We start from the raw sequence: 24,402 nt of genomic DNA on the forward strand, positions 1-24,402 counted from the left end.
CTGGCTCTCAGTTTCTGCCAGAGAGAGCTTCTCCTTTTTGAAGTCTTTGCTGTTCCTTTCAATTCTGGGCAGAAAGCAGCTAGACATTAATGTCTGAAACTGCACTTCTAATGGTCTGTGGAGGTTTCTTGAGATCACCTTATTGGGGGTAACACCATGTTTGTTTAGCGTAGGGTTCTCAGTCTACCATGGAAACGTTTTTGGGTCTCTTGCTATTGTTCATTTCCATACATGTCTGGCTTGGGCTGGGAGTTACGCTGCAAAAAGCATCCACTTGATGTTAGTGGGTTTCTTACAGCCTGGGATATTTTGTCGGTAGTAATCTTACCCTTCCATTATTACCACGTGATACTAAAAGGACTGGCTAGGAAATCAGCTGTAATGTCTTCAGGACAAATCCTCCTGACACGTGGAATCGTCAGTTGGACCCTACCTCTATTTCGAGGCGCTTCTGTTTGGTCTAGGCTGGCACTTTAAGCCATATTAATACTGCACTCTGCCAGCCTTCCAAACACGCGCCTGCGTTTGCATGTCAGCTCTGTTCAGCATCTTCAGCATTTCAGTTTTCCATTCAGTACAGAAAAGTATATTTGATATCATTAACAAGATCAGCTACATTTGTATCTTGTGAAACATGCAGTTTGGTGCCCTTGCTCAGAAATGTCACCCAATAAATAAATATTAGTTCCTTCTGCTGCTTTCCTTGCTATTTTAACAACTTACTTTATTCAAAAATATAAAGAAGAATCTGCATCTTTTAAAAAGTCAGTGTACCTAAAGTATTCAAATGTACTTCTAGTGTCTGTTTATTTCTCTCTGTTAGCTAATTAGAGTTATGTTAAATTCAAACAATAAATTGTAATCGTTATCAACATCTGAATCAGCTGCTTCAAATGCAGGCGGTCCAATGACAGGATAAAGTTCTAAGAGATGGTGGATCTTGCTTTAACCAAATCTAATATATATAAATTTGTATTCATAAAAGAGCGGCATTATGAAATAATATGAATATTTTCCAAAAATACTATTTTAAATAATGATCAATTCGAAATTCTTTAAAATATAATTCAATTTCAAATAGACGTTCACAGAAATTAACAGGAGCCTACGTAATACCATACAGTAGGTCATAAACAGATGCAAAGCCAACTCAGAACTAATGATTATTTCCCAGCACTGATACAAGGCTGTTCAACTATAGGGTTGGGGCTGAGGGAAAACTGTAGTGGGCGAGTCAGGATGATCACACGTGAACACAACGATGAATCAACGCAGTGTAAAGAGGCACCACCGGACACTGGGTGTGTGATGTAAGATGAAGCATGAACTATGAAGCCTTCTTGCCAAAAATGTGGACCTGAGCTGATTAAGTCTCCAGATGTCACCACCAGGCTTTCATTTATTTTTCTTTTACTTCTATCACTTAACGAATCAAATAACAATCAAGGGTTTTGTCGACCCCTGTCAGTTAACTCACATTCACAAGATTGTGAGGTTTGTGCATAGGTTTCTGTATGTGACTATCTGTGTTAAAAAAATCATTACAAATTTTGTACGTGCAGCTTGTGTAACTACCCATAAGGACTGTCATCAATGTGTCCATTAAAATGCCAGTGTATTGAACGGCAGGAAACGAGAATGACAAAGTCTGGTGGTACCTACACATTTGAGAAGACACTTCCAGAGCTTCCCTCCTCTCCCTGGTTGTGAAACACATGATCCTTGTTCTTTGAGGTTCAGTCTTGGGCCTTTTTCCTTCTTTTGCCTCATATTTTCTTCCTGGCATCTTATCCACACCCATGAGTCCAATTCCCTTCTTGCTGCCTTGATTCCTTATTTGTATGTCCAGACAAAGCCTCTATTCTGAGCCCTAGATTCCATATCCAGTTGCCATGGGACCTCCCCCCGCCCCAGCACCCGGCTGTCTCCAGGCCCTCGGTCTCAGCATGTGTGCACGCTGGACTGGACTCTCCATCTTCCCTGCACACCGGTCGTCCTCCAGGACGCCCTATCTCCGTGAACGGTGCTACCTTCAGCTCTCTGCGCAAGCTCGCATCCCAGGGTCCTCCCCTTTACCACCCCCTCCGTTTCTCCGCATATCCAATCCAACACACCAAGCCCTCTTGGTCTCATCTCTGAGATGACTTTCAAATCCATCTCTTCAATGAGTCCTTGTCTCTGCATCACCAAGGTCAACCCCCTAGTCAAGTTACCAGCATCTTTTGTCTTGTCTACTGCCTTCACCCTGCCGCCTTCCAATTTCTTCTTCAAACCCCAGCCAGAGGGAATCTTTCCAAAAAGAAAATCTGATCATACCAAGCCCTCTGCTTAAAATCCTTTAATGGTTTCCCACTGATCAAAGGATAAAGAAAATAAAATCATATAGAGTAGGCTGCCACTTCCTGCAAATCCAGGCTTTGGCCTCCTTCCCTCCCTCTTCTCACTCTACTCTCTCACTGTCTCCATCCCACTCACTTGCTCCTTACCTGGAACCCCTTCAACTGCCCCAGCCCCTCCCTTAGTTAAGTTCTACCCCCCATCAGATGCCAGGGAGGCCTTCTCATGCACAAGGCTATTGCTCATTGCTATACGTGTTCCTCTTTCAGAACACCTCTTTTTCCTATGTCCACGTATTTGTGCCATAGGTTTGACTAATGTCTGCCATACCTTCTAGACCGTATGGAAACCCTATTATGAAATCACCCCTGAACTCATAGTTAGTAGACACTGCAGTCTGTCATCTGGTAGTACATGGCAATCTCTCCTCCAGTCATGCTTGAGTAATCTTGCTGAATCTGGTGACTCTGGTTTGTATTGGTTTTTGTTTGTTTTTGTTTCCATAGTTAGTTGTGAAGTATGAGGTCAGATTTAAAAGAGGACCCATTTGCACAGGGCCTGGGAGGTAATGCAAACACTGAGGCAGGCCAGGTTAACCATGGGGAAATTTTTTCTCCTTCTCAAAGAAATGTGATGTTTCTCATTTTTCTTTGAAGATATGATCTGCTCATCCTATCTTTTGTTTTTTCTTTATCTTAAGAAAACCACAGCACAAAAATAATGAGAAATGGTGACTGACCCTCAACTTGATGGTTGGGGAATGACAGAGCAGGGTGGGGACAAGGGCAAATTATTATTCCACACCCTCCAAGTTGGGTATTGGTTGCCATTCTTTTAAAAGACGAAAGGAACAAGTTCTATAGTCTTAAAATTTAGATGTATATAGATGTATGAAATAGAACTAATAATTAGGTTTTACTAATCATCTTCTAAAATCGGAAGGATGAAATAGATTATGCTTACTAAATTTCTGGATGGTGTTCATTGGAATAGGGTTTCCAACAGCTCTCAAGACATGTGCTTAATCTAAAATGTTTAATATACTGTAAATCCTTTACAGTAACAATATTAAAAACCTTAGACTCTCCAGGGATCTTTGAGATCGAGTTCAACATATTTGCATTTAATTTTTATTTATAAAAAAATAATTGCAGTAATTTAAGATATTTGCAAGGTTTGCAAGGGTAAATTTGTCTCATCTTGGATTCAGAAACCTTTATACAACTACTAGTTTGGCAAACAGATGTCAAAAATACGGATTCCCCTTAAAGATATTATGTATAAATAAAGCCATCAAATTTAGAATAGCAAGCCCCAGATGGTCTAGCAGCATCAACAAAAATCACTTTCCTTGCCAATGTGAATTTCATAAAGCAGAAATCATTCTCAGGCACGCAGAGACAGACACATCAAGTCCACGAATACTTATGGCCATACGCTAGGTACCAGGTTAGGTACTTTATTATGTGGCCCATAAAACAGGACTTTAAAAACAAACACTGTGTGTTCAAAATGAACTGTTTACTCTTTATGGAAAGAGTGACCGTACTCTTGTGTTTTAGTGAGACAGGGTGGTGAGTACACACGGGACCGGTGGGATTTAAAAGTACAAGCAAGGCCATCAGCAAACCTGTTGGGATTGGGCTGCTTTGAACATTTGAACTTATATTGCTTTTTCTTTCTGATCATCTATTTAACCTAAATATCTGGGATTCAGTATTTGGGACTACGAATGTGACAGAACTGCCTTGTAAACGTAAGTGTCTTTGTATGATCAGGATTAATGGAATAGGAACTGAGGCTTAGAGAGTTTCAGTAGGTACCCATGCCCACTGCTGCCCCTGACTCCCCATTACTCAGAGAGAAAGTGAGAGAAGTGAGGGTGGGAGCCACAGGTCTCAATCACTCCACCATCAGGACTTTCTAAAATCATAAAAGGAACTGCAGTATAATTGAAACTCAGTGCTTGAAAGCTAAGTGTAAGCAGGTGGACGGCCTTTTGAGGCCCTTGGGGCTCCTGGAGTTGGGGCGCTGGGTGATACAGGCTGGAGTCAGAACATAGGGCCCAGTGATCACATGACATATCTTTTTTTTTTTGGTACGCGGGCCTCTCACTGTTGTGGCCTCTCCCGTTGCAGAGCACAGGCTCCGGACGCACAGGCCCATACGGGCCCCAGCTGTTCTGCGGCATGTGGGATGACCGGGGCATGAACCCGTGTCCCCTGCATTGGCAGGCGGACTCTCAACCACTGCGCCACCAGGGGAACCCGCATGACATTATCTTTAAGGAACTTCAAGTCCCACAGTTATAAAAAGCAGACACCATCCTCAATGAACATTTGCCATATTTCTATACTGCACATTCCTGAATAACGTTTGATGCCCTATTTATTTCAAAGAAGATAGTTTTTTTTTTTTTTTTTTTTTTAAATTTTGGCTGCACTGGGTCTTAGTTGCGGCATGCATGTGAGATCTAGTTCTCTGACCAGGGATTGAACCCGGGCCCCCTGCATCGGGAGTGCGGAGCCTTACCCACTGGACCACCAGGGAAGTCCCCAAGATAGATTTTTTTTTGACAGTTCACATCAATGATTAGAGATATTCTAGCTGCCAGATAAATAAATCTCCATTGGATCCAATGTGTGGGATCCAAGAGCAAATTATGGATCCATCTGGAATTATATGGGGCTTGGCTGGTTTTGTGAAAATAGTTACAAGGCAACAGTGAAAGAAATCAATAAAGATTTATTAAGGTTCTTCTTTCTTTGCATAGGTTTAAAAATGGGTTCTGACCTATTAAAAATGCCTTTAGTGTTTTTGGAGTTGAAATATTACACTTTACTGTCTCTGGTTCTTTTCTTGAGTTGACCCTTCACATAGATTAAGTATGTCTTTCTCATGCATGGCTGTGAGGATGTCTGGCTGCCGCCGCCAGGCTTTCTCAGCTTCATCAGGTGACGACACCTAAATTCTGTGCCTAGATACACATGCCATCATAGGCAATCGCTTTCCTCTACTTATATTATCTTTCTGTAGCAGAGAAAAAATGCATAACATTTAAACTTCTTGAACACCATTTGGAGGTTCATCTGATACTCTTTAAAAGTAGGCAATTAAAGAATCTGGCTGAAAATCTGACTTTTAATATATGTAAGAAAAAGTTAATAGGTTTCACTTATTGAACATCCACTCTTTGCCAGATACTTTTTAACTTGGAGCCTCATCTAGAAAGATCAAGTTACATTTCACTTATTCTTCATAGGATTGTTGTGAGCTACAGGTAGGTGAAGGAGATTGTATCAATGGTCACAAGGCTTCCCCTCCCTGTATCCTCACTCCTTGCACTGTGACTTTGTAGGTCCTTCCAGCAAGAAATGTTGTCTATTTCTATACCCTTAAATCTTGGCTGGTTTTGGACTCACTTTGTCCCATGGAATGCAGTGCAAGCAACAGTGTCAGACCTGAACCAAGACCATAGCTTTGCATGTTTCTGCTCTCACTTTTGGGACCCTGCTGGTCCTGTGAATAAGTCCAGACTAGCCTGCTGGATAAGAGACATGTGATCCAGGTGTCCTCATTGTCCCCCAATAGTCAGCCAATTGCCAGAAGCAGAGATACTTAACTGACTGCAAGCTGACTGTAGACATATACATGAGCCCAACTGAAACCAGAAGAATCGAGCCAGCCCAAACTACAAACCCACAGAATCAGGAGCTAAGTAAATGGCTATTGTTTTAAGCTGTTAACCTGCGGGGTGCTTTGTTATGCAGCCAAAGCTAACTGATACAAAAGGCATATTCTCATCACTGTACTAAAGAGAGGTACAGAAAGGTTAGTAACTTGTCCAAGGTCACTAAACTAGTAAGAGGTAAAGCTATCAGGTATGACCTCTGTCTTATGGGCCCACACTCTTAGTTGCTCCACTGTGCTGACTCTTTTTAATGCAAATGGTAAGTGCCTCCAACCTGCTCTGGGCTGGGCTAGACATATTTCCTACATTTAGGAAACTTACAATCTCCATTTTGTTTTTCCCTAAGGAACTTGCAATGCGATAGTTTTGTTCATACTATTGCTTTCACCTGAAACACATTTTAAATTTATTTTTCACCTTTGAAACCTGCTCAAATGTAACTACCTCTCAGAAACCTTTCTAGTTTCCCAAGACAGAATTAGAGTTTCCCATCTGTGGTTGACTGCAAAAGTAATCACAGTTACTCCTTCCTTTATCCTCATCCTTTGTAATGTGACATTTCAGTACCATCCATTAAGAGATGAAAGCTATTTCCCTACCCCTTGAATCTAGACTGGACTTGTGACTTGCTTTGGCCAAGAAATATGGCAGAGATGATGGGGTGCCAGTTCTGAGATTAGGCCTAAGGGACCTTGCATACTTTCACTCATTCTATAGGTAACCATAACTCCACCATGTGAACAAGACTAGGCTAGCCCTGCTGAAGCGTGAGAAACCATTTGGACGAGTGTTCCATCAGCTAGGTTGTCCCAGCTGAAGCCCCCAGATATGTGAGGACCCAGCCAAGATCAGCAAAGCCAAACCACAGTGAACACTGCTGTATGTCGGTGGCTAGTTGAGACCAGAGGACTTGCTCAGCTGAGTCCAGCCTAAATTGCCAATTGCAGAATCAAAAGCTAAATAAGTGGTCATATTAAGTCACTAAATTTGTTATGAAGCAAAAGATAACAGATACAGATCCCTTTGTACTCTTCCGGCATTTTTAAACTTATTTTTGGAAGAGCACATATATTTGATAAATGTTCAATCAATGAATGAATAAATGATTAAATATGCAATTACACTGAGATAAGATTTTTCGAACAAAACAGAACTCTGACTCTTTATTTTTATTTTGAAGGGAATAATTTCTGTCTTTCTTGGCTGTGAGACAGAGCCACATTTACAGGGCTTGATACTTAGCAGAGGTGCTCAATAAATGTTAGCTCTCACAGATCCTGTATATGACCTGAAATGCCAAATAAAACAAAAGCTAAAGCAAACACTGTAGCACTGAGGCATGCAAGGGATTTTTTCCTAAAACCTTTCAAAATCAGGACAAACTCTCCTGGTATTTGTGAGGTGGAGATCTAGGGCAAGGGACATGATTTTTTTCCCCTTAATATTGGCAAGCTTCTTTCTCTTTGAAAGTATACACTCTTTAAATGATCCATCGCTACTCAAGTCACCCAATTTCAAAGAGTGGGAGAATTCTGCTATAGAAAGACCATCATGGGAGGCATTTCCCACTCCCTTAAGGCTAGTGGTTCTTAGCTTTGGCTGCATAGTGGAAATACCTGGGAAATTTAAAAAAAATACCTCTAGAGAATAGTTTAATTAGTTTGGGGTACATTCTGCACATAGGGACTTTTAAAAGCCCCTGGATTGACTTTACTGAATTAGTCAAAGTTAAGAACCACTATTCAAACCCTCCCCAGAGTGCTTCCACCGGTCAAGTGATTATTATTGGATTTAACTTTTAAGGCAGACCTAAGTAAGCTTTCCTTTTTATATGCCTCTAATCAAAACACGACACTGAAAACCTATAGCTAGAAAATAATAATTTCTTATAATGGACAATGACTGGCTCAAAAGGAATTAAGAAATAATTATCAGATGAGTATCTTCCTGATGATTAACTCAACAAGCATAATATGAACACTTGGCAGGGTCTTAAATGTCTTCAAGGCCTTAAGTATAATTAGGTATTCAAAATTTTATTGCCCTAAATTAAAGCACCACATAACACTATAAATTATATTAGATAATAAATTCAAAGTAAATTGCACTGAAGCACATTAAACTAAAATTTTTGTTTGAAAATGTACCTTATATGAAAATAAAAATGTATCACAAATTAAGGTATAATTTAATATTTAATATGATTTTGAGTTCAGATTCAATGTGGGCATTTCAAAAAACTGTGGTCTTATCTTCTGAATGTATAAGTGGGTCTCACATGGCAACAGTATTATTTTTAAGGACTATTTTTTTGGGGGGGATGTAGAGTACAAAAATGCTAGAAAATGATAAATAGTAATCCTACGCTATAAACTATGTAATGCATGCAAATTGCTTTAGTACCAAAATTTCGTCGTCAATGAATTCCTTCACAAAGAGACCTCTAGCACATATTCAGAGAGTCAGAATTTTTCTAAGCCACAGTTTTGGGGAGAGAAAAATCTGGTGTGACCCCCTCTGATTTCATAGAAATGGAAAATGAGGTCCAGAGAGGTTAACACGTCAAGCAAAGCCCCCAATACCCAATGACTGGGAATTGAGCCCAGGACGTTTGAGCTTGCACCCTCTCATGTCTCCAGAGATGGGTACAAGGAAGATAGCAGCACAGTGCGCTCAAGCCCCACAGTCACTGTGGCTGGCTGAGATTGGCCTCTGATTTTGCCCATCTCTGCTGCAGGTGGCTGTGTCAGAAGACCTTGGCAATGGGAGAACTAGTTATCACTTCCTACTCCATTTCCTCTTATGACAAAACAGGCTGGAGTCAACTCTAGCCCTTTACTACATTAGGTATGAATACAGTTACTGTATTTTTTTCTAGTCTATTATTAACTTTTTACATTAACATGGTACATTTGTTATAATTAATGAACCAATGTTGGTACATTATTATTAACTAAAGTCCATATTTAATTCAGAGTTCTTTAGTTTTTATCTAATGTCCTTTCTTTTGTCTGTTTCAGGACCCCATCCAGGATCCCACATTACATTTAGTTTGCTCTGTTTTTTCATTAGTTCAACTGTGTGTGGGTGTGTGCATGTGTGTGGGTGGGGGAGTATGACTATCTCACTTCTTCTATGTAGCCAGTTAAGGGCAAAATCCTACAAATTACTGTTCTCAGGTGCTCTAATGTAAAAGAAAAGGGTATATGTTAATGAAGTAATCTGGAGTTTTAATTATGAGAAAAACACTGTAGATGAGAGGAAGCTTAGGTTAAAAAGAATTTGACATTTGGAGGGACCTAGAATCATGGTCTGTGACTTCAACATGGATTAACAGAATCTAAAAAGCAAGGAATGGGGTAGAGGAGCGTGACAGTTCAGAGTAATAAAAGGCACTTCACATAGAACTATAGCAATGCAGAAGAAAGAAGTAATATTGTGCAATTTATCATCATTTAATTTAGGGGAGTCTGCATTTTTAAAAGCCACAGAAATGCAGTCACAGTTTCCTTGCCAATATTTGTAGAAAACATTTTCCAAACAAGACTCATTCATCTTACTCTGAAATGAATTGTTAGATCACAACAGAGAATGTTAAAGACTTTGCATCCCTTATAGAAATGCCAAACATTTTACTCTGCCTGATGCTGTACTATAAATAGGGAAATCCGAGTGCTAAAAATGTTCTTCAAGTTGCCAAACATAGTTCTTTAGCATCAACTTCCTCCTACAAATGACTCATTCTTCCAAAGTTTGAAAATGAAAGCTAGTTACAATTCAGAGAAATGTTGTAGCGTACATCGATTAAATGGCAAAGATATTTCATTTATGTATATTTATTTTTCCTTAGATCTTATCCACTGAAATTCTTCTTCAGAATTTTATTGAAGTTTTATTAAAGAGTTGTTACTCTCATGAGAAGTGGAGTTTTAAATAAACAATTAGAACAGCCAAGCAACATGAATATTGTTGGAGAATAATGATGGTTTAAATCATTTTGAAATTCGTTAACTTCATTTGGATATAATAGATGCAAAATGTATTTACTGTAATAAAAATAAGTTAATAGTGAAGTCATAACATGAAAACTAATAAGCTCACCAAACAAGATGGTACAAATAATGCCTCAATGTCCAAGAACACAAGGAAATTAAACTCTAAGAAATTTTACCTGATTAAGAAAAACAGGACTCTTGGGAAGAAAGCATCCTTTGTTATAAAAAGAATAATAAATAGGGAAAATGCCATTGATTTATGATTAATATTTCAAAATAGTACATGTATCTATATATATCTTGTAATAAGTAAAGAGAACATAAATAGTATAGGGATTTGTATAGCACATTTGAGGTTAGTACTCATTTGAAGAGGTAATTGCTTTTTTTTTTTTTTGCGGTACGCGAGCCTCTCACTGTTGTGGCCTCTCCTGTCTCCGGACGTGCATGCTCAGCGGCCACGGCTCACGGGCCCAGCCGCTCCGCGGTATGTGAGATCCTCCCGGACCGGGGCATGAACCCGTGTCCCCTGCATCGGCAGGCGGACTCTCAACCACTGCGCCACCAGGGAAGCCCATAATTGCTGCTTTTCACTGAGAGATGCGACAGGAAACTACAGGAGATGCTCATTTGATGTGGATGGAGCAAGGCAGGCGGCCAAGAGTGGATTCACATTTTCTTCTAATCAACTGACGATACCACTGGATTTTCATCTTCCTTCTGCAAATCACTAGATCTCATATTACCAGTCGTTTACTGGAGAATGGCTAGAATCTCTTTAAACTGACTACAAATAATTATTGCAACCTCTTTTCCTGGCTTCATTAAAGGCTTTTTCACCTGTTTTGACTTGCATAGTGACACTTTTGCAAACCTCTATGGGAGATATTTTAGTTATTTAAACATTTTATGGTATATAAGAAAGAAGTGACTTAAGTAAAATTAAAAGATTTTTTTTGAAGTTTTTTACAAAAAAGTTTTTACAAAACTTTACACGTTTTGTAAAGTCTTTCTTGAATTTGTTACAATATTGCTTCTGTTTTATGTTTTGGTTTTTTGGCAGCGAGGCATGTGGGATCTTAGCTCTCCCACCAGGGATTGAACCCACACCCCTGCATTGGAAGACTTAACCAGTGGACTGCCAGGAAAGTCCCAAATTACTTGATTTTAGGTAAGTTATTATTAAAGATTATAATATCATAGTCATTTAAATATAAATTTTAATAATCCTATTTTGACTTTTTCCTATTTAATAAGTGATGTGCTATTTAATTAACTTTACCTTCATTACCTCATAAAATACATGACTTGCAGACAAATTTTTGAAAAGGCACACGGGTGTATGATTGATTTGGGAACCAAATATATAAGTTTTAAACTATATTGAATATATTCTGATATCAAAATAGAAAATAATTGTTTCCATTAATATATGTCTGGGTATCATATATTTTGAACAAAAATAATCAAGTTATGATAATTTTGTGTTTACTTATAAAACAATAAGGCAAAAAGTTTTAGGTTGCAGTTTGTAAGCATTTCTCTGCAATTAATATATATTTGATTTGATTTGACTGTTTTGGTAGCTTATCAGGAGGAGTGTGAGGACACATATATTAAGGGTATGAATGACGTTTATTTCTGATAAATAAAAAGCCAAATTGTATATAATTGTCACTACTTTTCTTTTTTTAACATTGAATTTTATACCAGACAGATATCCTAATAGGCTAATATAAAACCTACCAAATATATTAAGATACTTAAGATTTACAGAAAGTATAATTCAATAAACACCCATGTAACCACTACCCAGTTTAGGAAATGAAACATGACCAACACTATGAAAAGTATATAAGAATTTTGACCAGATGACTGCAGCTTATAACATCATATCAATGCTTCTTAAGCTTATTGTCTCACAACTCAGCTATCCATGATATGTATAAGGTAACAATCTATGACTAATTAAAACTAAAACCTCCACGGGAGCCTGCAGTGTTCACATGAATCATAAGCATGTTTGCTCATCTGACTGTCACTGATGGCTTTGTATACTCTTAAGAGGTCCTCAAACAGTATTATGTTCTTTAAAAATATTTATGTAATCACTTTTACTAATACTTTCTTTTTTTCTTTTTTAAATTTTAACTTTTATTGAAATATAGTTGATTTACAGTGTTGTGTCAGTTTCAGGTGTACATCAAAGTGATTTAGTTATACATGTACTAAATATATACATATATTTTCTTTTTTCAGATTCTTTCTCATTATAGGTTATTACAAGATACTGATTATAGTTCCCTGTGCCATACAGGTGGTCCTTGTTGGTTATCTATTTTATATATACTAGTGTATATATGTTAATCCCAGTCTCCTAACTTATCCCCCCCTTCCGCTTTCACCTTTGGCAACCATAAGTTTGGTTTCTGTCTGTGATATTTACGAATACTTTAAAAATAGAACTTGGATTTGAACCTTTACCACCCTGGACAATGTGAAACCCCTGGGACACCTTTGACTCCCAGTGATTTTGTCAAGTGGCTACTGGGAAACCCTGATCCAGGCTATGACAAATGGTAAAAAGTTAGAGACAGATGAGGAAGACAGATGAGGATCCTGGAAATACAGAGTGAATGTGATGACCACATACAAAGATCACACAAATGTGTCCATCCCAGAAATGCGATCCCTCAAACCTTGGGCTTCCATCACACAGCTCTCTGGGTTCTGGAAAAGACTCCAGAGTCCTGGCTGTCTCAAAACGAGGAACGCGACAGTCTTGTTTTCACCTTCTGGAGTAGTCCTTCTGGAGTCAGAACCCAGACATACCCATGTACACCAAGGGAGAGCTGGTCTCTGCAAAGTGTAATGTTTAATAAATGAGGCGAGGGCTTCCCTGGTGGCGCAGTGGTTGAGAGTCCACCTGCCGATGCAGGGGACACAGGTTCGTGCCCCGGTCCAGGAAGATCCCGCATGCCACGGAGCAGCTAGGCCCGTGAGCCATGGCCACTGAGCCTGCGCGTCCGGGGCCTGTGCTCCGCAAAGGGAGAGGCCACAACAGTGAGAGGCCCGCATACCGAAAAATAAATAAATAAATAAATAAATGAGGCAAGGTACCCACAGCTACCTCTGAAGCACGTCTATGGAGGTTCCAAATCTCTTTGGTACCAGCCTGTGACAGAGACAAAATTTCTACCTAAAAGACCAAAAGGCCACAGATTTAAAAAACCATGGGAAAATTTTGATCTTAAAACTGGGAATAATTGTTTCTCTGGCGAAAATCTGTTTGTTCCTCGCTTAGGACCCTGTTAATCATGAATCTGTGATCATAGTTCTTTAAAAACTGTTCATTAGGAAACACAGAACAATGTTCCGTTCTTTCAGATCAACCATGAAGGCTTCTACAGAATTCATTGTGCACACTAATCTCCCTCCTTCCCCCACCTTTCCTACCTTCTATTCCTTGTGCCTCATTTTACCCCTACCTTTTTAAAACTTACTCTGTCTTGATGTGCTGTATATTGTGTCTAACTCTTGAAAGCCCTTCTGGAGAATATAAACAAAGTTCCCAGCTGATAAAGATGAAAAGAACTTAGAGATAACCCCATTCTATCCTCCATATTTAAAGGTGGGCTAGAATTTAGGAATCCCAAATGTAGCATATTGGTCTTTCCTTAATACCCGATTACCTCCTGTGACACTGGGTTTTCTTGTCTCTCCTCCACCCAAGGGATGTCGCTAGACATTTCTCCCTACCTGAGAGAATAAGAAATTTAGGAAATTCTGCCTTCTACATCTTGCTTTGGAGGGACAGAAGAAAATTCTGAGAAACCCGCAGTAAGTAGATCAATTTTTGTTTAAACCACATCTGTCAAATATATCTGATCATAAATAAAAACTTTTCTTTCTTTTCTTTTCTAGGTGCACCGTGGAGAGCTGCACCCCTTAACACACCTCAGAACACGCTTTGGGAAGGTCAGGATTAAGGCAAGGCAAGGCTGCTATCTAACTCCCCATGGCAGTTGACAGAGAGGAACGGTCAAACGTCCAAGTCATTGACACACCAGCCTGAATAGTGGCTTCTCTCAATGTTGTCAAGTCCAGCAACACTGCTGCCCTCAGAGCCACCATCCGTCAAGGTACAGGACCTAGTGAAAAAGTGCAGAAGAAGAGGGATGGCAACCACCCTTGGCCTTTGTCCCAAGTGATGCTGTGCAGTACAGCTCACCTGACAGCCCCGGGGGCCGGGGCCTGGAAGCCTGGGTTTCCCATGCAGCATTAATCCGTACCCACTTTGAATTCTGGAAGGACAGTGGTTACAAATCCTTCTTCCACTGACATAAACACCAAGAGACAGAGGGTGTACAGTTCCAAACCCAGCAATGTCACACATCGTGTGTACCTCTGCAGACTGGCAGGTGTGTTTATAGACCCCAAAGGGATGTGACAGTTCAGCAAGATCTGCTGTGGCACAGTAGCCACCTTGGGGGCGAGGCCAAGACTCCGGCACAGGTGGCACTGCTGCTGTGTCCTCTGCCCTCACCGCCTGTGGGACTTTGGACAAGTTACTCACCCTCTCTGAGCTTCAGCTTCCTTTTCAGTAACATGGGAATAATCATAATAGTAGTAGTAGAGCAGTCTGGCGGATTAAATGATTTAATATTTGCCAAGTGCCGAGACCAGTGCTTGCCTCACCGTACATGCAATATGTGTTGGTTAAATAGGACAGTATCATTGTGTTTACTCCAATTTCCCTCTATTGGTATATGTCTCCTTTCATAATAGACAAAGATGACACACAACATTGGTGAAAACAAGACCGTCGCACTCCTCGTTTTGAGACAGCCAGGCCTGACTAATTACGAGGATACAAATGAGGCCAGGCTTGGCAGTGCTGCTTCCAGAGGTGCACATGCTGACTTTCTGGTGGGCTGGGGTAGCCTGTGATGGAGAGCCTGGCTGTTACTTGCACACACTAATGATCAGACCTCGTGCACAGTTACCAGAGATTCCAGCAGAACGGGAATATGGAGGCAGAACGAGAGGCAGGGCTGCCAGAATCACAGGTGGGCCAGCAATTGCCCTGCAAACTGCGTCTCTCAGGGCTCTCCTGTCCTGCTTCACGGGCAGCGCCTCCCAGGAGCCCCTGGCAGGAGCAGTAGGGGCTGGTCCTGCCTCTGCCTCACCTCCCTTCATAGTCCTTACCTCAGCTGTTAAAAATAATAAAATAAAACTAGCTTTAAAACAGACAAAATAAATGTGCTCAAAAGACAATAGAGGGAAATAGTTTGGTAAATCTTGATTAATTTTTCTTGATGTCATTGGTATTTACTTGAAAATAGCATCATATAAATATATTTTATATTTTTTTAAAAGGTTAATAAATATATATTTATAAAGATTGTCAAATATGTCTTAAGGAAATGTACATTTCTTGCAAAGAAAAAACAAAGCAGGTAATGTACATGAATAATGTCCTAAGTTGTAGAATAAAAGATCTTCATTAGGTGTGTAAGACTAATCCTTATATAAGTTACATAAAAAGCTGAGACTGGTTTGCTATCATCTAATAGCTGACCGTATACTGATGTCATCATAACTGTAATTTTAGAAATGTCAGAATTTATATCATATAGTTCTTGTAAAAAGAGATGCAGGATACCCCAATAAAGATGTTAAAAAAAAAAAAAAAAAGAGATGCAGGGAGATCTTACAAATACCAGCCAAGATTGGGGAATATGACACGTCTCTCTCTGAGCATAAGGACAGGGGCTGGTGAACTTGGCTTGGGGTGGCTGGGCACGCTTGCTCTCAGGGCTCCCCTGCATCAGCTCACGTGCTGTGTCTGTGAACATGGCAGCCTGCAGCCTGGCAACACCTTTATCTGCTCTGGTGAGAAACACAAATGCACACACACACACACACACACACACACACACCCCGAGTCCCAGACACCTGGCGCTGTGCTCAGGGAAGTGGCGGAGTGGGATAAACGCAGAGCTTTTAAGAAGCACAAACCCCAGGCCACTGCAGGGTTTGCACACTGCTTTGAACCTTGGCTTTTACAGTTGTTGCCTTTAAAGTTCTGGAACATTCTGAGCATGGCGCCCTCTCACACTGTCTCTGGCGGGGCACTTCTTACCCCAAGGCACATCTTTTAATGTGTCTTTTTTTCTCTTATCTCAGGCAGCTCCCACTTGTTTCTGTGAATCATCTGATGACATGCACGGGTTATTTTTCGTTGATACCGACACCTGAATGCTTATATGTAGGGAGCAATCTCAAAGCAGGTCTAGTGCGTTTAGAACGTATTTCTCACCTTTCATGATTTTAATTTTTGCTCCTACAGTATTGCGATAGGCAGGCTGCTCTCTTAAGGACTTTTTCCATGTGAGACATGCATAATGCAATAGTGAGGCAAACAATTACTTCAAGGAAAACGATCTCCCCAAATTATGACTTGCAGCTACAGTCATGGAGGCTATTAGAATATATTTTTTAAAAAAGCTCTAAGCTGATCCACTGCTTAGGATTTTGAGATTCCCCACTGCTCTGCGATGTTTCCATTCTGTATGCACAGCACAGATTCCTGCCAAGCCTATTCCAGTGAATAAACAATGTCTTCTCTGTCAGAACAGAGAATGAATAGTATCACAAAATTCTCCTCTAATGTACCGCCTCCACTTTCCCGAACCAACCCCTTCAGAAGAGAACAGGCAGGATGAAGACTGGGGAGGAGAACATTCTTCTCCCCCTGCCAATCTGGAACTACATTCTGGCCAGCTCAGGACCAAGTACTGTCAACTCTATATCAACTGCTAAACAGAGAAAGTTGACAAGTTTATTTTCTTTGAAATTGGAGGGTAGATTTTTGCATTTCTGTGTGTGAGTGCACACAAATATCTTTCTCGAAGGAAGGAAGCAGTTCATCCACTATAATTTCAGGGCCTGGTGAAAACAGCTTTTAGCTACAGACTGAGCAGCAACAGGGGAACTTCATAAAAATGACACAGCAATTTGTGTTAAAATATTGACAGCTAATTCATGAGTGATGGAGCTGACTAGGAATTCAGCTGCTTCTGTGAAGATCTTTATTCTCGCCAAGCTCATGATTCATAAAGAAAATGCCTGGAGTTACTTCTCTGAAACATACAGTATGATGCTGACAGATTTCTCTTTGGTGTCTCTGTCTCATATTTATTCTCTCTCTGTCTCTGTCTCTCTGTCTCATACACACACACACACACACACACACACACACACACACACACACACACACCCCTTCCCCTCCCCCGAAAAGAGGCATCGTGAATATAATGTTCCAAAAAAGGACATCATTCATGAAGCATTTACCACCAGCCAATGAAAGATTTACTTAGTAGGTATTTTCATAAAAGAAGAACACAGATTTCTTTTAAACTCTCCCATATTCGTAAGTCTCAGTTGGTGTAAAATACTGTGATTCAGGTTTTCTCCCCCTTGTGATGTGAATACAACATATATCTTATTTTAACCCCTAAAAGGAATTACCCAACTCTTTCCTCATAAAAGAAGCAATGCTATTTTTACAATCAGACCACACTGCCTTTTGTTTTCGTGAATATCTGAGAGACACTGACACGAAGAAAAAAATACAGATTCCCCTTTCTCCCCTTTTTCCCACACATTTTGAGCCCAGCTCAGTGGGCTCCCAGATTCTGACGGCATTCTCCTGGTAACACATTTAGAAGAGACTGCAGGATATCCCAACAGCGCTATTTTCTTCCCTCCGGCTCCCTCTCCTTCTTTCTCTCCTATCACTCTAGGTTTGTACCAGACTAAACAATTAAGCCTTTGTGCACTACCGCTGCAATCTGCAAATTCTAATGATCACTGGTACAATGGTAATATTTACCTTGAAGAAAGGTTTGTCCAAATAAGTATTCAAAATGCTGGCAATGTATTCCCTTTGAGACGTTGTGGTGGTGAATGTTCTCCCTTCCTTCTTGGCCTATAACCAAAGAGAAAAAAAGTTAGGGGGAAAAAAAAAAAAGACAGATGGATAGAGACTGTGACAGATACTGGTCCAGTTCACTGTAAAAATGCTGACACATTTATGCCAAACACTGAACAAAGCAAACTACAAAGTAGAGGAAAAACTACACATAGTAGTGGATGAATAAAAAAATTTCTCCGAAATAGCAGCCAAGTCAATGTCTAATCAAATACACATCAATTTACTTGCTCTTTCCCTATTTTTCCTAGTTTTAGGACAAAGAAATCTATGTGTTATTGTAGTGATACTGAAATTCAAATAACTGTTGTCTGAATTTGAGAATAAAACAAGTGATTTATCTGAAAAGAGTATGCTTCGAGGTAAGGTAAGCTGTGATTTAATTGTGAAAATGTCTTACGAACAACAGTGTCGTTGATGCAGCGTGAACAGTGTGGCCCGAATGGCACACCGATCTAATCCTGAGTGGTTCCTTCATCCGTTCCACTGTGGAAATGGGGAAGGTGTGCGGGAATAGAGGAGACCACAGGAATGACTTCAGTTGATCTCCCATCTGTGTTTCTGCTCTGTGTCTGGTGCCCTGCCTTTTCTCCATCCCCCTCTCCTCTCCAATTCTCTTCCCTTCCTCTAATCTACATCTCCTGTACTGAACCTCTCTTGTACATAAGATACCATGAAAAGTACAGTGACGAAGGGAGAAGGGCAGAAGGATGAAATGAATAAATAAATGAATCTACAAGCAGAATATCCTGGATGTTGTCTAAGATTCAGAACCACGCAGTATTTTACAGACTGAGATATTAATTCCTGATTTACAATATAAAAAACTGAATAGAACACCAGCCTTCTAGATTTGCATCTAGTGATGTTCTTTTATTAGGACCACATATGATCTCTTAGACTGAGTGTTGCTTTCTTCCATAGCAGAATCAGCAGATTATTTACATTATCTTTAGGTACATCAATTGTTTCCCTGATAGTTACCAAGTGAGACATGGCTGCCTTTTGTTTGCCACTGCATTCAGCGACATTATTATTTTCTTTTTAAAAAGTAAGTCTAAAAAGATTAGAACAAGACACATAGTCACGGGCAGTCTTTCTCCAACTCGACTCCAAGTCTTTGTCAGTCATGCAAACTAAGAGAGCAGGGCTTCTCTGGGTGAAGGGCTTGACAGACAAGAGCCCTTCTCAAGCCATCTTTCTGTCTTTCATTAGATTTCAAATCAAACCTCCTCCTGAACTCCTGCCGTACAGATATATTTAGATGTGGATTCCAAACCTCTCCACTTCCCCACGTTATCACTGTCAATCCCAGAGAACTCTCTTGAATTCGTTAGAGATGTGAGAAAGATTTATTATCTAAAGCAAATTGCTACAGTAAAAAAATAAAATGAAAATAATAAACATTTTTCTTAAAATGCCAAATCTTATTAATATGTATGGGAAATAATGTTTGCACATACTATCTGTATTACTAGACAGGAGTAAAGAATCTGATTTTAAAACTGAACATATTATTTGACAGCTAATTTAATAACATAAAAGTGGTGCATAATTTTGCATTTTCAGAACATGAATTTCACGAGTTATGTTTTTATTCCAAGGAAACAAGGTAGTCAAGACAGTGTGGTACCGGCATAGGGTAGACATCTAGATCAGTGGAACAGAGCTCAGCACCCAAAAATAAACCCATATATCTATGGCCAATTGATTTTTTGACAAAGGTGCCAAGACTATTCAATGGGGAAAGAATAGTCTTTTCAGCAAAAGATTATGGGGCAACTGATAGTCAAAGAATGGAGTTGGATCCTCAGCTCAGACTGTATAAAAAAGTTAACTCAAAAATGAATCAAATGCCTAAATTTAAGAACTAAAACTACAAAACTTTTAGAAGAAGACATAGGGGTAAATCTTCATAAGTTCAGATTTGGCACTGGTGTTTTAGATGTAATACTTTCAAAAGCACAAGTAACAAAAGAAAAATAGGTAATTTAAGTTTCATCACAATTAAAAACATTTTTATGTTTTAAAGGATACTATCAAGAAGGTGAAAAGACAACCCAAGGAATGAAAAAATATAGGTGTAAATCATATCTGATACAGGACTTTTATCTAGAATATGCAAAGAACTCTTATAACTCAATAATGGAAAGACAACGCAACCAAAAACAGGCAAAAGATTTGAATAGACATTTTGCCCAATAAGCACATGAAAAGATGCCTCATCAAGGAAATGCAAATCAAAACCACAATGAGATATCACTTCATACCCACTAGGATGACTATAATTGACAGATCTAAGATAGTAGCAAGTGTTGGCGAGGATGTGGAGAAATCAGAACACTCATACCTGGCTGATGGGGATGTAAAATGGTACAGCCACTTTGAAAACAGCCTGGTTGTTCCTCAAAAAGTGAAACATCGAGTGATTTTACCCAGTAATTCCACTCCTAGGTATATACCAAGAGAAATGAAAACGTTAAGTCCACACAAAACTTGTATGTGGGTGTTCATAGCAGCATTATGCATAATAGCTCCAGAATGGAAACAGTAGCAATGTCCATAAACTGGTGAATGAATAAACACAATATAGTATATCCATATGAAAGAATATTGTTTGACCATAAAATGAAATGAAGTACCGACACATGCTAAAACACAGCCGAACTTTGAAAACATGCTATGTGGAATGTCAGTCACAAAAAACCCCCACATATTATCTGATTCCATTTACATGAAATGTCCAAAATGGGCAAATATTTAGGTTGCTTAGGGCTGGGGAAGGATCGTCATGCGGATGATAGCTAAGAGCTGTGTGGTTCCTCTTTGAGGTAACTCGAATGTTCTAAAATTGATTGTGGTGATAGCTGCACAGCTCTGTGAATATACTAAAAACCATTAAATTGCACACTTTAAGTAGGATGTGAATTATATCCCGATAAAGGTGTTACCAAAACAATATTCTAAGGAATGTGGACATTACACATTACAATGTCAGTCGTTTTCTAGATCAATCTGAAATAAGTATGGCAACCCCAAGTATAATTGTAGCTGGAATCACTGGAGTTGCTGTACTGAGGAAGAGTCTCCTGGCTCCACTGAAAACTATCATAGTCTGACTGAGACAACCTGAGTGTAATTCTGCATGGACCAATATTCCTTCAGGTCCTCTCTCATCCTCATGACTATCTCTGAGTGTGGACAGCAGTTAATTACTGCAAACAATGACTGATCCAATCAAATAGCAATCGTATGCTTTCAATGCTGATTTCTTTTCCCACTGAATGGAAGTTTGGACTTCTGAAACCAGGTATCTAATCAAATACGACTGGCCCCCTACCCTGCATACACTAAGTCAGTAGAAGGCCAATCTTAGCACTGCTTCTTCTATACCGATTTCACTGACAGTTCTCATGAGGACTCTTACCAGCTTCTTAGCATGGATGATGTCATTCATAAGAGGCTCCAACAAACAAACTCCAGTAATTCATGATGCTTCTTGCCTACTAACCTGAAGCCTTGTTCTGGCTAAAGCCTCTCAGAGGATCTGAAATAGAATTCTATTTCTGGGCCACTGAGACTATGCACCTGACAGATGGCATGGGCCCAAGCCCCAGCTGCCATTGCTGAGGGGAAGTTTAGGGGGAGGAGCATTTCTTCAAAACTATGCCCTACAGTCCCTCCTAAGGAAGTAGTGATGACATTGACAGCAAACCTCCCTGCTATCCGTGTAGATAAATACTGGGATCTGGTAGCACAGACTTAAGAAACATGAATCCAAATTCATGTTTGAGAGGCTAGACATCTACTCAGTAGGAGACTAGACTCAAGGAGCTCAATGAGTAATTCTTAAATTTAAAAGAAATTTAAAGGTGAGCTATAAATCAACATCACTTGATACTTGAACCCTTTCTACAGTGTCTGTAACATCCAGTTCATGAGTGCAATGTCAAAAATACTTGGCTAAATGTAGCAGTTAAAAGTACTGAGCGATGAATGAATCACAGTGCCTAAGATATAATAATCACTCAATATTTATTCGCTGATTGAGTAACTTTTAAAAAATCAGAGCAGACTCGAGGATATTGCTACAGTAAAGCCACTCTCAGTTGCAGTCCCTGAAGACAGAGAAAGGAGTAGGATTGCATGTCGCTCATGGTAGACATATTACCATGGCAATGTATCATGCGTGCAAATGCCAGCCAAGTAAATGCTATCCTTATCCACGCTGTAGTGGAAATAAACCAATAAACGAAACTTAGACCTGCTATTCCAGCCTATGCCAGATTCCCTCCCATAAGGAAAGGCTTCCAGAAGGAATCCCTCTCTACCTCTTGGAAGCACTGCTAGGTTTGAGCTAGCAGTAAGGAAGGCTTAGTGGCTGCAACCTTAGTTGGCGTCCTGGTTCTGATATCCAGGGCTAGGCAGAACAAGTCCAGTACTTTCCCTATATGGCAACCTTTGAAATACCTGAAGATATGTGTTTAAAGAGGTCCCTCTTCTGCTGCCTTTTAGTGTCCCCTTCTCCATTTCGAAGAGTATAGTTTTGAGTACCACCTACTATGACTCAGAAGAGCACAAAGGCTATATGGAGAAGGGAGCTGAGTCCTGGCCAGGCCTGCTCATGAGAGCAGAGCATGCTGAGAGCCCAATCCAGCTCCAAAGCCCAATCTAGGGACCAAACACAACATCCAATGGACAAGGCAACCTTGATCTGATTTAGCAAATAGTCCTTATCTGGGTTTTGGTGATGGTTGGTAGGGGAATTCTCAGGGAGGGCAGAGCTATCAGCAGGGAGTAAAAAGCTGGGCAAGTCAGGAAGGTGGTCCACTACTGTCCTGGAGGTCCAGTCACAGCTACAGAATCTGGCCACGGGGCAGGATTCCTGGGTAAGAGGCACACTTCTCTAGAAGACCTCCTGGCGAGACCGAGATAGACCGTGGTACCCAAAGTAGACACTGAGTCCCAGACACGTAATACACAGGAAGACAAAGAGCTGAAACTTGGAAGGTCAAGGAGTGAGTCTCAGGGCAATACCATTCTCAGCATGGGAGATCAAAATTCAACAAACACACTCAGACAAGCATTGAGCAAGATGATTATGGGCGAGGCACAGAGAGAACATGACGAGTGGTATGCCCTGCAGCACTGCGGGTTTAAGGATTAAACATCTTAGTATTTCCTGCTTTAGTGAGAACTGAATTCAGATCTGGGGAGGGCGAGACAGTGCATGCAAGAGGACCAAGTCGGGGAGGAAACAGGGAAGGTAGGAGGAGACATGCTGGGGGCTGACACTTTCATTTGCTGGTGTTCTCTTCTAAATGACTAAGCTCGAAGGCAGTTCTCCAGATGAAGTAACACTGCATCTGGGAAGAGGAGCTCGTCCTTGAGTCAGTTCAGATGCTACACTTTTATTTAGAAAGCCTACGATCACCGAAGCTTTTCTCACCAGCTACATTATACTGTGGGCATCTATGAATCTTTTACTTGACTCACACAAAATCTAAATTTGTTTCATCTACGATGCTGCTAAGCCACATCTCTCTTTATTGCCTTTTTGCAATTTAATTGGTGGCGGTGCTGAGGTGCTCTTGTCATCCCTGTTCCATGTCTGCGTCTTAGATGTGGGTCATTGCATTAAATGTCAAGTTGTTATCGAATTCTGTTTCCTTCACTTGTTATTACACTAGCCACCTCTCCCAGTTTGCGGCCACGCATTTATCGTGTTTTACCCAAATGAGTCCTCATGTTGACTAGAATAGGATTAGGTTCAAATACCAGAAACCTTTTTCCAGGAAGAAAGCGATTTATTAATCAGTTCCCTCTGGATATACTTACCAGACCAGTTATTAATCGAGCTCACTATACACACCCCCTATTTGTCCAAATGTTAAATGTTAGCAATGTGATACCCTCTGGTTAAAAAAAATCAAATATATCTCTAAACAAGTATATGCTATTTGTTATTAATCCTTCTGAATTCTATGATGGGTTTCATAAATTGTCAGTATAACAGAGATCAACCTCAAAGCAAAGACATATACTTCCATTAAAATTTCAATATTCAGCCTTCGACAGTAATCGTCCAAGAAAACTACATACTAAATATGCATAATGGTACAGCAATGAAAGGAGTAGCTAAGGACAATGTATATGGGCTAAGGTATACTGTGCAGTATTGGAAAACATAACTTATGACACTTCCTTCTCTTGCATTCTTCTTTCCCTCGGGCTGCACTTCTCTTGCTAAGCTCCCGCATGTTTTCTGGCCATTTTTTCTTGCTGGTTCTCCCAGCTGTGTCTCTCATCTTTTCCACCCAGCCCCCCACCCCCCAGCTGCTTTAGCTCACACTTCCAGCCTTCCTGGTATTTACTGTGTTAAC

General features: G+C 40.2%; 1 protein-coding gene across 3 annotated transcripts in view; it reads right to left on the reverse strand.

Annotated features, from left to right (window-relative positions):
- PAG1 (phosphoprotein membrane anchor with glycosphingolipid microdomains 1) overlaps positions 1-24,402 on the reverse strand; it is a 142,201-nt gene that overhangs the window by 44,583 nt on the left and 73,216 nt on the right. For 2 of the 3 annotated variants that reach the window (XM_059994814.1, XM_059994817.1), the window contains exons 2-3: positions 20,370-20,469; positions 17,921-18,016 (exon numbers count right to left, since the gene is read on the reverse strand). In XM_059994814.1, the coding sequence (XP_059850797.1) occupies positions 17,921-18,016; positions 20,370-20,441 (168 nt within the window). In that variant the 5' untranslated portion in view covers positions 20,442-20,469. The remainder of the gene's footprint in view (positions 1-17,920; positions 18,017-20,369; positions 20,470-24,402) is intronic. The other variant, XM_059994816.2, reaches the window with a different exon arrangement.

This window comes from Delphinus delphis, chromosome 17, assembly GCF_949987515.2.
Source record: "Delphinus delphis chromosome 17, mDelDel1.2, whole genome shotgun sequence".
NCBI lineage: Eukaryota > Metazoa > Chordata > Mammalia > Artiodactyla > Delphinidae > Delphinus > Delphinus delphis.